Source organism: Ylistrum balloti, unplaced genomic scaffold, assembly GCF_031769215.1.
Source record: "Ylistrum balloti isolate Yb309-2 unplaced genomic scaffold, AGI_CSIRO_Ybal_v1 Utg370988, whole genome shotgun sequence".
NCBI classification, from domain to species: domain Eukaryota; kingdom Metazoa; phylum Mollusca; class Bivalvia; order Pectinida; family Pectinidae; genus Ylistrum; species Ylistrum balloti.
In genome coordinates this window covers 20517-35701 of record NW_026782553.1, presented here as the reverse complement: position 1 = coordinate 35701, position 15185 = coordinate 20517, and the positions used below count along the sequence as shown (strand labels likewise).

The 15185-nt window shown below is 39.2% G+C and overlaps 1 protein-coding gene across 1 annotated transcript in view; it reads left to right on the top strand.

The window, feature by feature from the left end:
• Positions 1-13707, top strand: part of LOC132559867 (mucin-2-like) — a 63013-nt gene extending 49306 nt beyond the window's left edge. Inside the window, exons 42-56 of the mRNA XM_060224498.1 lie at positions 840-984; positions 1129-1350; positions 2412-2609; positions 3695-3904; positions 4313-4572; positions 4689-4833; positions 4978-5187; positions 6261-6369; positions 6433-6470; positions 6879-7138; positions 7255-7399; positions 7542-7751; positions 8431-12525; positions 12912-13168; positions 13471-13707. Of these exons, the coding sequence (XP_060080481.1) occupies positions 840-984; positions 1129-1350; positions 2412-2609; positions 3695-3904; positions 4313-4572; positions 4689-4833; positions 4978-5187; positions 6261-6369; positions 6433-6470; positions 6879-7138; positions 7255-7399; positions 7542-7751; positions 8431-12525; positions 12912-13168; positions 13471-13707 (6741 nt within the window). The remainder of the gene's footprint in view (positions 1-839; positions 985-1128; positions 1351-2411; positions 2610-3694; positions 3905-4312; positions 4573-4688; positions 4834-4977; positions 5188-6260; positions 6370-6432; positions 6471-6878; positions 7139-7254; positions 7400-7541; positions 7752-8430; positions 12526-12911; positions 13169-13470) is intronic.
• Positions 13708-15185: the final 1478 nt, after the last annotated feature.

The following is a 15185-nucleotide window of genomic DNA, read 5'->3' as shown; positions in this document are numbered from 1 at the left end:
ACAACGGTAACCACTAGCACAACCACACCTACGACTACGCAGAGTACAACAACAGGTATGCATCCAAGTGCTTTTTATACCACGTCATATGGCTCAAAGATGATGGGGTTGACGTCATTACACTATCATTCAAATCCGTGCTGAATAGTTGTATGGTATCATTACTTCTATATCGCACATCTGTTCTATGTCAAATACAATTGAAACACCTGATGAGAAATTAGTGAAACTGATCTATGCGGTTTTGTATTTAAACGCAAATCTGCGATACGTATATATCAGGATGAGAGCTGACTTGTTGTAATCTAAAGGAAATATGTATTTATACCTATCGATGAGTTTTTGGTATACGATGTGTTTAATCTATCAAATGAGTTTCATTCCTGAAGATTGTTGAAAGCATTGTAGTATATTTGCGAAATAAATGTTCTCGTTTATATTAAGCATATGCTATTGTTTTCAGAATGTGACATCCAAATGATATCTGAAGACAACACTGTCGATGTGGTTTCTAACACTAAAGATGGAAATGGTAATGGTCTGGAAGTAGCATTTGTTCCAAATTCGGGCGTTCTAAATCCATCAATAACATATATGATCAAGGCAATCAATGAGGAGGTTAAATTCGTCCGATTTGCTGCGAAAGTATGGAACGTGATGACTATCAAAGTGTTTGTTCTTGACGAGAACAACAATGCCGTTGCGCCTATCAATCCAAAGCAGGTAAACACGCCAATGTTGTCGATGAATTGTCTAAATTCAAAATTTTAGTGATATTAAATGCAGTCGAATAATCGCCAGTATATGATAATGACGTTCAATGTTGTTGTTGTTAATAGGTGTCACTTTCCGGACCATATCCAAAGACGGTAGATGTACCACTGGTCGGTACGATGGGAGTGAAGGTGAAGGTAGTCCTTGAACCAACCTCCTATGGCCAACCTAAACTTGATGGGGTAGTGATCGAGGCTTGTTACACATCAGGTATGCGTTTAGAGTGAATTCAATACATTCTATTTAATCGATTATGTCCATAATATCCAAGTGATAGAGCGCCATGCGTAAATAATTATGTCAACTATTTCATTCGTATCATGCATTCATATGTCTGTGGTAAACAAATTGTAGCAACAACAACCACAAGTGTAACGACAACTGCAATGCCTACGACGACAACTACTCCAGAGACCACGTCCACTACTACATCGACAACGACTCTGCCAACAACAACGACCATGCCGACAACTACAGAGTCAACGACCCCAGAGGGAACTACATCTACAACAACGGTAACCACTAGCACAACCACACCTACGACTACGCAGAGTACAACAACAGGTATGCATCCAAGTGCTTTTTATACCACGTCATATGGCTCAAAGATGATGGGGTTGACGTCATTACACTATCATTCAAATCCGTGCTGAATAGTTGTATGGTATCATTACTTCTATATCGCACATCTGTTCTATGTCAAATACAATTGAAACACCTGATGAGAAATTAGTGAAACTGATCTATGCGGTTTTGTATTTAAACGCAAATCTGCGATACGTATATATCAGGATGAGAGCTGACTTGTTGTAATCTAAAGGAAATATGTATTTATACCTATCGATGAGTTTTTGGTATAAGATGTGTTTAATCTATCAAATGAGTTTCATTCCTGAAGATTGTTGAAAGCATTGTAGTATATTTGCGAAATAAATGTTCTCGTTTATATTAAGCATATGCTATTGTTTTCAGAATGTGACATCCAAATGATATCTGAAGACAACACTGTCGATGTGGTTTCTAACACTAAAGATGGAAATGGTAATGGTCTGGAAGTAGCATTTGTTCCAAATTCGGGCGTTCTAAATCCATCAATAACATATATGATCAAGGCAATCAATGAGGAGGTTAAATTCGTCCGATTTGCTGCGAAAGTATGGAACGTGATGACTATCAAAGTGTTTGTTCTTGACGAGAACAACAATGCCGTTGCGCCTATCAATCCAAAGCAGGTAAACACGCCAATGTTGTCGATGAATTGTCTAAATTCAAAAATTTAGTGATATTAAATGCAGTCGAATAATCGCCAGTATATGATAATGACGTTCAATGTTGTTGTTGTTAATAGGTGTCACTTTCCGGACCATATCCAAAGACGGTAGATGTACCACTGGTCGGTACGATGGGAGTGAAGGTGAAGGTAGTCCTTGAACCAACCTCCTATGGCCAACCTAAACTTGATGAGGTAGTGATCGAGGCTTGTTACACATCAGGTATGCGTTAAGATTGAATTCAATACATTCTATTTAATCGATTATGTCCATAATATCCAAGTGATAGAGCGCCATGCGTAAATAATTTTGTCAACTATTTCATTCGTATCATGCATTCATATGTCTGTGGTAAACAAATTGTAGCAACAACAACCACAAGTGTAACGACAACTGCAATGCCTACGACGACAACTACTCCAGAGACCACGTCCACTACTACATCGACAACGACTCTGCCAACAACAACGACCATGCCGACAACTACAGAGTCAACGACCCCAGAGGGAACTACATCTACAACAACGGTAACCACTAGCACAACCACACCTACGACTACGCAGAGTACAACAACAGGTATGCATCCAAGTGCTTTTTATACCACGTCATATGGCTCAAAGATGATGGGGTTGACGTCATTACACTATCATTCAAATCCGTGCTGAATAGTTGTATGGTATCATTACTTCTATATCGCACATCTGTTCTATGTCAAATACAATTGAAACACCTGATGAGAAATTAGTGAAACTGATCTATGCGGTTTTGTATTTAAACGCAAATCTGCGATACGTATATATCAGGATGAGAGCTGACTTGTTGTAATCTAAAGGAAATATGTATTTATACCTATCGATGAGTTTTTGGTATAAGATGTGTTTAATCTATAAAATGAGTTTCATTCCTGAAGATTGTTGAAAGCATTGTAGTATATTTGCGAAATAAATGTTCTCGTTTATATTAAGCATATGCTATTGTTTTCAGAATGTGACATCCAAATGATATCTGAAGACAACACTGTCGATGTGGTTTCTAACACTAAAGATGGAAATGGTAATGGTCTGGAAGTAGCATTTGTTCCAAATTCGGGCGTTCTAAATCCATCAATAACATATATGATCAAGGCAATCAATGAGGAGGTTAAATTCGTCCGATTTGCTGCGAAAGTATGGAACGTGATGACTATCAAAGTGTTTGTTCTTGACGAGAACAACAATGCCGTTGCGCCTATCAATCCAAAGCAGGTAAACACGCCAATGTTGTCGATGAATTGTCTAAATTCAAATCTTTAGTGATATTAAATGCAGTCGAATAATCGCCAGTATATGATAATGACGTTCAATGTTGTTGTTGTTAATAGGTGTCACTTTCCGGACCATATCCAAAGACGGTAGATGTACCACTGGTCGGTACGATGGGAGTGAAGGTGAAGGTAGTCCTTGAACCAACCTCCTATGGCCAACCTAAACTTGATGAGGTAGTGATCGAGGCTTGTTACACATCAGGTATGCGTTAAGATTGAATTCAATACATTCTATTTAATCGATTATGTCCATAATATCCAAGTGATAGAGCGCCATGCGTAAATAATTTTGTCAACTATTTCATTCGTATCATGCATTCATATGTCTGTGGTAAACAAATTGTAGCAACAACAACCACAAGTGTAACGACAACTGCAATGCCTACGACGACAACTACTCCAGAGACCACGTCCACTACTACATCGACAACGACTCTGCCAACAACAACGACCATGCCGACAACTACAGAGTCAACGACCCCAGAGGGAACTACATCTACAACAACGGTAACCACTAGCACAACCACACCTACGACTACGCAGAGTACAACAACAGGTATGCATCCAAGTGCTTTTTATACCACGTCATATGGCTCAAAGATGATGGGGTTGACGTCATTACACTATCATTCAAATCCGTGCTGAATAGTTGTATGGTATCATTACTTCTATATCGCACATCTGTTCTATGTCAAATACAATTGAAACACCTGATGAGAAATTAGTGAAACTGATCTATGCGGTTTTGTATTTAAACGCAAATCTGCGATACGTATATATCAGGATGAGAGCTGACTTGTTGTAATCTAAAGGAAATATGTATTTATACCTATCGATGAGTTTTTGGTATAAGATGTGTTTAATCTATAAAATGAGTTTCATTCCTGAAGATTGTTGAAAGCATTGTAGTATATTTGCGAAATAAATGTTCTCGTTTATATTAAGCATATGCTATTGTTTTCAGAATGTGACATCCAAATGATATCTGAAGACAACACTGTCGATGTGGTTTCTAACACTAAAGATGGAAATGGTAATGGTCTGGAAGTAGCATTTGTTCCAAATTCGGGCGTTCTAAATCCATCAATAACATATATGATCAAGGCAATCAATGAGGAGGTTAAATTCGTCCGATTTGCTGCGAAAGTATGGAACGTGATGACTATCAAAGTGTTTGTTCTTGACGAGAACAACAATGCCGTTGCGCCTATCAATCCAAAGCAGGTAAACACGCCAATGTTGTCGATGAATTGTCTAAATTCAAATCTTTAGTGATATTAAATGCAGTCGAATTATCGCCAGTATATGATAATGACGTTCGGTGTTGTTGTTGTTAATAGGTGTCACTTTCCGGACCATATCCAAAGACGGTAGATGTACCACTGGTCGGTACGATGGGAGTGAAGGTGAAGGTAGTCCTTGAACCAACCTCCTATGGCCAACCTAAACTTGATGAGGTAGTGATCGAGGCTTGTTACACATCAGGTATGCGTTAAGATTGAATTCAATACATTCTATTTAATCGATTATGTCCATAATATCCAAGTGATAGAGCGCCATGCGTAAATAATTTTGTCAACTATTTCATTCGTATCATGCATTCATATGTCTGTGGTAAACAAATTGTAGCAACAACAACCACAAGTGTAACGACAACTGCAATGCCTACGACGACAACTACTCCAGAGACCACGTCCACTACTACATCGACAACGACTCTGCCAACAACAACGACCATGCCGACAACTACAGAGTCAACGACCCCAGAGGGAACTACATCTACAACAACGGTAACCACTAGCACAACCACACCTACGACTACGCAGAGTACAACAACAGGTATGCATCCAAGTGCTTTTTATACCACGTCATATGGCTCAAAGATGATGGGGTTGACGTCATTACACTATCATTCAAATCCGTGCTGAATAGTTGTATGGTATCATTACTTCTATATCGCACATCTGTTCTATGTCAAATACAATTGAAACACCTGATGAGAAATTAGTGAAACTGATCTATGCGGTTTTGTATTTAAACGCAAATCTGCGATACGTATATATCAGGATGAGAGCTGACTTGTTGTAATCTAAAGGAAATATGTATTTATACCTATCGATGAGTTTTTGGTATAAGATGTGTTTAATCTATAAAATGAGTTTCATTCCTGAAGATTGTTGAAAGCATTGTAGTATATTTGCGAAATAAATGTTCTCGTTTATATTAAGCATATGCTATTGTTTTCAGAATGTGACATCCAAATGATATCTGAAGACAACACTGTCGATGTGGTTTCTAACACTAAAGATGGAAATGGTAATGGTCTGGAAGTAGCATTTGTTCCAAATTCGGGCGTTCTAAATCCATCAATAACATATATGATCAAGGCAATCAATGAGGAGGTTAAATTCGTCCGATTTGCTGCGAAAGTATGGAACGTGATGACTATCAAAGTGTTTGTTCTTGACGAGAACAACAATGCCGTTGCGCCTATCAATCCAAAGCAGGTAAACACGCCAATGTTGTCGATGAATTGTCTAAATTCAAATCTTTAGTGATATTAAATGCAGTCGAATAATCGTCAGTATATGATAATGACGTTCAATGTTGTTGTTGTTAATAGGTGTCACTTTCCGGACCATATCCAAAGACGGTAGATGTACCACTGGTCGGTACGATGGGAGTGAAGGTGAAGGTAGTCCTTGAACCAACCTCCTATGGCCAACCTAAACTTGATGAGGTAGTGATCGAGGCTTGTTACACATCAGGTATGCGTTTAGATTGAATTCAATACATTCTGTTTAATCGATTATGTCCATAATATCCAAGTGATAGAGCGCCATGCGTAAATAATTTTGTCAACTATTTCATTCGTATCATGCATTCATATGTCTGTGGTAAACAAATTGTAGCAACAACAACCACAAGTGTAACGACAACTGCAATGCCTACGACGACAACTACTCCAGAGACCACGTCCACTACTACATCGACAACGACTCTGCCAACAACAACGACCATGCCGACAACTACAGAGTCAACGACCCCAGAGGGAACTACATCTACAACAACGGTAACCACTAGCACAACCACACCTACGACTACGCAGAGTACAACAACAGGTATGCATCCAAGTGCTTTTTATACCACGTCATATGGCTCAAAGATGATGGGGTTGACGTCATTACACTATCATTCAAATCCGTGCTGAATAGTTGTATGGTATCATTACTTCTATATCGCACATCTGTTCTATGTCAAATACAATTGAAACACCTGATGAGAAATTAGTGAAACTGATCTATGCGGTTTTGTATTTAAACGCAAATCTGCGATACGTATATATCAGGATGAGAGCTGACTTGTTGTAATCTAAAGGAAATATGTATTTATACCTATCGATGAGTTTTTGGTATAAGATGTGTTTAATCTATAAAATGAGTTTCATCCCTGAAGATTGTTGAAAGCATTGTAGTATATTTGCGAAATAAATGTTCTCGTTTATATTAAGCATATGCTATTGTTTTCAGAATGTGACATCCAAATGATATCTGAAGACAACACTGTCGATGTGGTTTCTAACACTAAAGATGGAAATGGTAATGGTCTGGAAGTAGCATTTGTTCCAAATTCGGGCGTTCTAAATCCATCAATAACATATATGATCAAGGCAATCAATGAGGAGGTTAAATTCGTCCGATTTGCTGCGAAAGTATGGAACGTGATGACTATCAAAGTGTTTGTTCTTGACGAGAACAACAATGCCGTTGCGCCTATCAATCCAAAGCAGGTAAACACGCCAATGTTGTCGATGAATTGTCTAAATTCAAATCTTTAGTGATATTAAATGCAGTCGAATAATCGCCAGTATATGATAATGACGTTCGGTGTTGTTGTTGTTAATAGGTGTCACTTTCCGGACCATATCCAAAGACGGTAGATGTACCACTGGTCGGTACGATGGGAGTGAAGGTGAAGGTAGTCCTTGAACCAACCTCCTATGGCCAACCTAAACTTGATGAGGTAGTGATCGAGGCTTGTTACACATCAGGTATGCGTTTCGATTGAATTCAATACATTCTATTTAATCGATTATGTCCATAATATCCAAGTGATAGAGCGCCATGCGTAAATGATTATGTCAACTATTTCATTCGTATCATGCATTCATGTCTGTGGTAAACAAATTGTAGCAACAACAACCACAAGTGTAACGACAACTGCAATGCCTACGACGACAACTACTCCAGAGACCACGTCCACTACTACATCGACAACGACTCTGCCAACAACAACGACCATGCCGACAACTACAGAGTCAACGACCCCAGAGGGAACTACATCTACAACAACGGTAACCACTAGCACAACCACACCTACGACTACGCAGAGTACAACAACAGGTATGCATCCAAGTGCTTTTTATACCACGTCATATGGCTCAAAGATGATGGGGTTGACGTCATTACACTATCATTCAAATCCGTGCTGAATAGTTGTATGGTATCATTACTTCTATATCGCACATCTGTTCTGTGTCAAATACAATTGAAACACCTGATGAGAAATTAGTGAAACCGATCGATGCGGTTTTGTATTTAAACGCAAATCTGCTGACTTGTTGTAATCTAATCTAAATAAACAACAGGTAAGCTTATTACTTTTTAGGACTTAATATGGCTTAACTAATATCATATTTTAATGCTTTCACGTTTTCTTCCGATATGCTTATATTACCATGCGATTACAATATTGGGGTTTCATACTGTTCAAAATTGGAAAAGAAAACTTTTACTCGGATTATGATGAGCCGCTGAATGATATAATTTCTTTGAATGGAAAGACATGAACAAAAATGCAAATATTGTCAGTTTCAAATGAAAACATGGACTATGGCATGTATTTTGCTCTGTCATTCATAACCATTTGGTAAATCATTGGTTAGAGAAATACTTTGCTCGAGACAGCTGTTGATATACATGTATGCTATTAATTAGGTTATCATCATCAACATTAGTTTTTATGAAAAGAATGACATGTTTATGCAAGTTAGAATTATCAGAATATGTATTTTTACCACAGAGAATTTATCTTCGAGCACCGCCTCAACTGTGACAACGTCTTCAACGCCGATATCGAAGACATCCACGCCATCAGTTTCAACAACAACAACATCTGCAACGCCTACACCGACAACTTCAGGTACAGCTCTTCCTCCAACAACCAGCTTAACATCACTGAGGTCTACCTCGACAACATCAGTAACAACATTATCTCCTACAATAATTTCTACCACATCCCCTGCAAATACGTCCACACCTTCACCTACAACGTCGAGTGTCACTGAACCGAAAACAACCACATCAGTATCTTCAACCAAAACAACATCAGTAACAACAGTTCCTCCTACTACATTATCTACCACACTCCCTCCAACTACAACATCCACACCACCTTCAACAACATCGATTGTCACTGAACCGGAAACAACCACGTCGACAACAGCTACCCAAACAACATCACTAACAACAGTTCCTCCTACAACAACATCTACCACACAACCTCCAACTACTTCTTCCACACCATCTCCTACAACATCGATTGTCACTGAACCAGAAACAACCACGTCGACAACACCTACCCAAACAACATCAGTAACAACAGTTCCTCCTACAACAACATCTACCACACCACCTCCAACTACAACATCAACACCATCTCCTACAACATCGATTGTCACTGAACAGGAAACAACCACATCGACAACACCAACCCAAATAACATCAATAACAACAGTTCCTCCTACAACATCATCTACCACACCACCTCCAACTACCACATCTACACCATCTCCTACAACATCGATTGTCACCGAACCGGAAACAACCACATCGACAACACCTACCCAAACAACATCAGTAACAACAGTTCCTCCTACAACAACATCTACCACACCACCTCCAACTACAACATCCTCACCACCTTCAACAACATCGATTGTCACTGAACCAGAAACAACCACGTCGACAACACCTACCCAAACAACATCCGTAACAACAGTTCCTCCTACAACAACATCTACCACACCACCTCCAACTACAACAGCCACACCATCTCCTTCAACGTCAATTGTCACTGGACCAGAAACAACCACGTCGACAACACCTACCCAAACAACATCAGTAACCACATTACGTCCTACAACAACATCTACCACACCACCTCCAACTACAACATCCTCACCATCTCTTACAACATCGATTGTCACTGAACCGGAAACAACCACATCAACAACACCTACCCAAACAACATCACTAACAACAGTTCCTCCTACAACAACATCTACCACGCCCCTCCCAACTACAACATCAACACCATCTCCTACAACATCGATTGTCACTGAACCGAAAACAAGCACATCGACAACACCTACACAAATAACATCAGTAACCACATTACCTCCTACAACAACATCTACCACACCACCTCCAACTACCACATCTACACCATCTCCTACAACATCGATTGTCGCCGAACCCGAAACAACCACATCGACAACACCTACCCAAACAACATCACTAACAACAGTTCCTCCTACAACAACATCTACCACACCACCTCCAACTACAACATCAACACCATCTCCTACAACATCGATTGTCACCGAACCGGAAACAACCACATCGACAACACCTACCCAAACAACATCAATAAAAACAGTTCCTCCTACAACAACATCTACCACACCACCTCCAACTATATCATCCACACCATCTTCTACAACATCAACTGTCACCGAACCCGAAACAACCACATCGACAACACCTATCCAAACAACATCACTAACAACAGTTCCTCCTACAACAACATCTACCACGCCCCTTCCAACTACAACATCAACACCATCTCCTACAACATCGATTGTCACTGAAACGGAAACAACCACATCGACAACACCTACACAAATAACATCAGTAACCACATTACCTCCTACAGCAACATCTACCACACCATCTCCAACTACAACATCCTCACCATCTCCTACAACATCAATTGTCACTGAACCGGAAACAACCACGTCGACAACACCTTCCCAAATAACATCAATAAAAACAGTTCCACCTACAACAACATCTACCGCACCACCTCCAACTACCACATCTACACCATCTCCTACAACATCGATTGTCACCGAACCGGAAACAACCACATCAACAACACCTACTCAAACAACATCAGTAACAACAGTTCCTCCTACAACATCATCTACCACACCACCTCCAACTACAACATCTACACCATCTCCTACAACATCGATTGTCACTGAACCGAAAACAACAACATCGACAACACCTACCCAAACAATATCAATAAAAACAGTTCCTCCTACAACAACATCTACCACACCACCTCCAACTACCACATCTACACCATCTCCTACAACATCGATTGTCACTGAACCGGAAACAACCACATCAACAACACCTACCCAAACAACATCTGTTACAACAGTTCCTCCTACAACAACATCTACCACACCACCTCCAACTATATCATCCACACCATCTCCTACAACATCAACTGTCACCGAACCCGAAACAACCACGTCGACAACACCTACCCAAACAACATCACTAACAACAGTTCCTCCTACAACAACATCTACCACGCCCCCTCCAACTACAACATCCACACCATCTCCTACAACATCGATTGTCACTGAACCGGAAACAACCACATCGACAACACCTACCGAAATAACATCAGTAACCACATTACGTCCTACAACAACATCTACCACACCATCTCCAACTACAACATCCTCACCATCTCCTAAAACATCAATTGTCACTGAACCGGAAACAACCACGTCGACAACACCTACCCAAACAACATCAATAAAAACAGTTCCTCCAACTACCACATCTACACCTTCTCCTACAACATCGATTGTCACCGAACCGGAAACAACCACATCGACAACACCTACTCCAACAACATCAGTAACAACGGTTCCTCCTACAACAACATCTACCACGACACCTCCAGCTACTTCCACGGCATCTCCTACAACATCGATTGTCACTGAACCAGAAACAACCACAACGACAGCACCTACCCAAACAACATCAGTAACAACGGTTCCTCATACAACAACATCTACCACGCCCCCTCCTACTACAACATCAACACCATCTCCTACAACATCGATTGTCACCGAACCGGAAACAACCACATCGACAACACCTACACAAATAACATCAGTAACCACATTACCTCCTACAACAACATCTACCACACCACCTCCAACTACAACATCCTCACCATCTCCTACAACATCGATTGTCACTGAACCGGAAACAACCACGTCGACAACACCTACCCAAACAACATCAGTAAAAACAGTTCCTCCGACAACAACATCTACCACGCTCCCTCCAACTACAACATTAACTTCGTCTCCTACAACGTCAATTGTCACAGAACCGGAAACAACCACGTCGACAACACCTACCCAAACAACATCAATAAAAACAGTTCCTCCTACAACAACATCTACCACGTCACCTCCAACTACCACATCTACACCTTCTCCTACAACATCGATTGTCACTGAACCGGAAACAAGCACATCGACAACACCTACACAAATAACATCAGTAACCACATTACCCCCAACAACAACATCTACCACACCACCTCCAACTACAACATCCTCACCATCTCCTACAACATCGATTGTCACTGAACCGGACACAACCACGTCGACAACACCTACCCAAACAACATCACTAACAACAGTTCCTCCCACAACAACATCTACCACACCACCTCCAACTACAACATCCTCACCATCTCCTACAACACCGATTATCACTGAAGCGGATACAACCACATCGACAACTCCTACACCAACAACAACATTACCTATTATAACAACATCTACCACACCTCCTCCATCCACAACTACTACACCATCTGATACAACGTCTATCCATTCTACAGCATATTCCACTCGTCAAACAACAGCAATATCTTCTACGACAACGTCAACCCCATCAATGTCATCAACGACTAGCATGACTTCTTTTGCGTCAACAACGTCAGCCACGCCCACACCGACGACATCTGTCATTAGTACAACAACACCAACTACCAATGCTTATCCTTCCACAGGTGTGTTGAGACAAAGTGTTTCAACTAATTCGATTGGGGAAGTATTTGATGAAAACGTTAAATGTTCATGAATATTGGTTTTTTGCTTGTTACTGTTCGAAAATAAATCGTTGATATTTCGTTAATGGTGTTTAAAATTCTTGAAAATTTCTATATTCGACTTTCAGTATAGCTGGTGTATCTAAGATTGGCAGTTGCATGTTTGCAATGAATAATGTCCGTGGAGTGTATATATTGTTTTACTCGTCGCAAAAAGTGATTAAAATTGGTGTTAACGATAATGTCGAGTCCCCAAAAAGAAAAATCGATAAGCATGTACTTTCATGGTTTTAACATTATGATCATTTAAATGAAATTTGCGCATCTTTTTGTTTTGAACCTTTCAGAATGTGTACATAGAATTGTAGAAAAATACTCCGATGATGTGGTCGCTACATCCAAAGATGGAATTGGCGACGGACTGAGTGAATCATTTTTACCGTTTGCTGGGCGTTCTCTTCCAACAATTACGTACACGTTTCAGACTGTTAATGATGATGTGCAGTTTTTTCAGTTTGTCGGACGGGTTTCAAATTTGAAGTTGGTCCGCCTCTACGTTGTTGATAGTTTAAAGAAGATTGTCCGTCCTATCAATCCGATCGAGGTAACTTGGCCTCCTGATTTAGATGCAAGATAACCTATATAAAATACGAGTAATATGACAGTGTGTAACTTAAAACTAGTTCATTCAACCATATTTTGATTAGTTGTCATTTTAGATATAAATGTACAAATATTAACTCGAAATTATGCTATTATTTAATCTTGATTCTCCTTAAAACGTCTAGTGGAGATATAGAACGTTTCACGATATATTCTTGAGTAAGTGAGTAGTCATAGTAAGTCATTTAATAACTAATAAGCAATACAAGAACCATGCTACTGCAAGTTATCATTTGAAAATAGGTTGACGCTACTGGAGGTTTCCGGAAAAGGATTGAGGTAAAATTACTGGGTACACGAGGTGTAGCGTTAAAAGTGGTTTTGTTACCAGCATCGTATGGTCAGCCTACGCTTGATAACGTCCAATTGGAAGTTTGCTATGAAACAGGTAAAAATGTACAGGATGCACTCATCCGGTTACCAGCGCGTGGTTTTGGTTACTTTCAAGCCAATGTCAAAATTAGTGTTCAGTATGATTGAATTTCAATGTGTGTCTTGAAAAATACATGTATATTATGTTTATATATCAAACAATGACATACTGGGATATTTAATGCAATAATTTTACCGATTTGCTATTTTTACAGAGTTTCGTTTGTCAATCAGCCAATGGAAATTGAACCTCCTCTCCTTTTGATGATGGATTGCCTTCCTACTCACCTAACCCGACATATTTAACCTAACCTTTTCCATTCTAAATATGAAAACATTGTCTTATGTGATGATGTTAAGAACTCTTCCGAATCACATATTTTCAATAGATTGTATATCCATGCGTAAATAAGTTGTTTGTCTATCTTCCCATATATATACATATCTGCAATAAATTGCAAGTCATACTAATACCTCGCACAATGAATTCTGTTCTTATATATGGGTAGATATTCAAGCGATATGATTTGATTGTTTTTGTCACAGATGTTTAGTACTGTTATTTATCAAGAAATATGCATGTCTGTTGTTATTGAAATTACATGCCAAATAGACACCATTTTGATATCATTTCGTTATTTCATATTCCAGCTTCAACAACTCAGACAACGGTAACATCAACTGAGGGTAAGTCAACATTTCGAGTCGACAAATAACGCCATATGTGAATTTTATACCAGAAATTATTATTATCTTTTGAGATCTAAATTTAAATTTTAATTGCATAATTGACTTCTTGGATGTAATCACTTTCTTCTCATAATTTATGCTTCATTTTCTCACAAACAACTACAGCTAGCACCACCACTCAAAAGACTTGCATAAAAACTAACAGCATGGATGACCCGATTAACAAACCAAGCATTACTAGCGGTACACCCACTATCCAACTATCACCTAACGATATTTCACAAATGGGTTCTCCGAACGGTTATAATGTGAGCGTAAGCTCGTTCGTCGTAAACGTTGAATTCAAAAGTGAAGTCTCCGTCGAATATTTCGAAATAATTAAATTTGCCGATACCAACATAAATTCCGTCACTATGGAGATAGAAGATGGTGACAAATACGAGCTGCCGAAATTGGTAAGTTTCATTCACGTATTTAGACACGGTTTGTGAATTATCATAATAATGTTGGTTCTATTGAACATGTTAAAATTATTTGTTTGATTATTCATTTTTATCTTCTTTTAACTATTATATTGGCAATCTAGCCGTTTAATTTATATTATATAGATATTTGTTTTCCATTTCATCATGAAACGCATGCTGCTTTATCACATTTCTTAGGACGTCAATGGGAAAATTGTCTTTAACCAAAATGCAAAGGTTAAGAAATTGAAAATCACATTCAATGGTCAAGAAGATGCAGCGATGACTATCAGATTCAACATATTTGTATGTGCAGAAGGTATGTATACTGATTTTTATTTTACTCGCAATATCAAAACAATACAAATATGTACCGGCAATCTGCATTATATAGTATTATGAGAAACATCACTCCCATGAACATGCTGAATT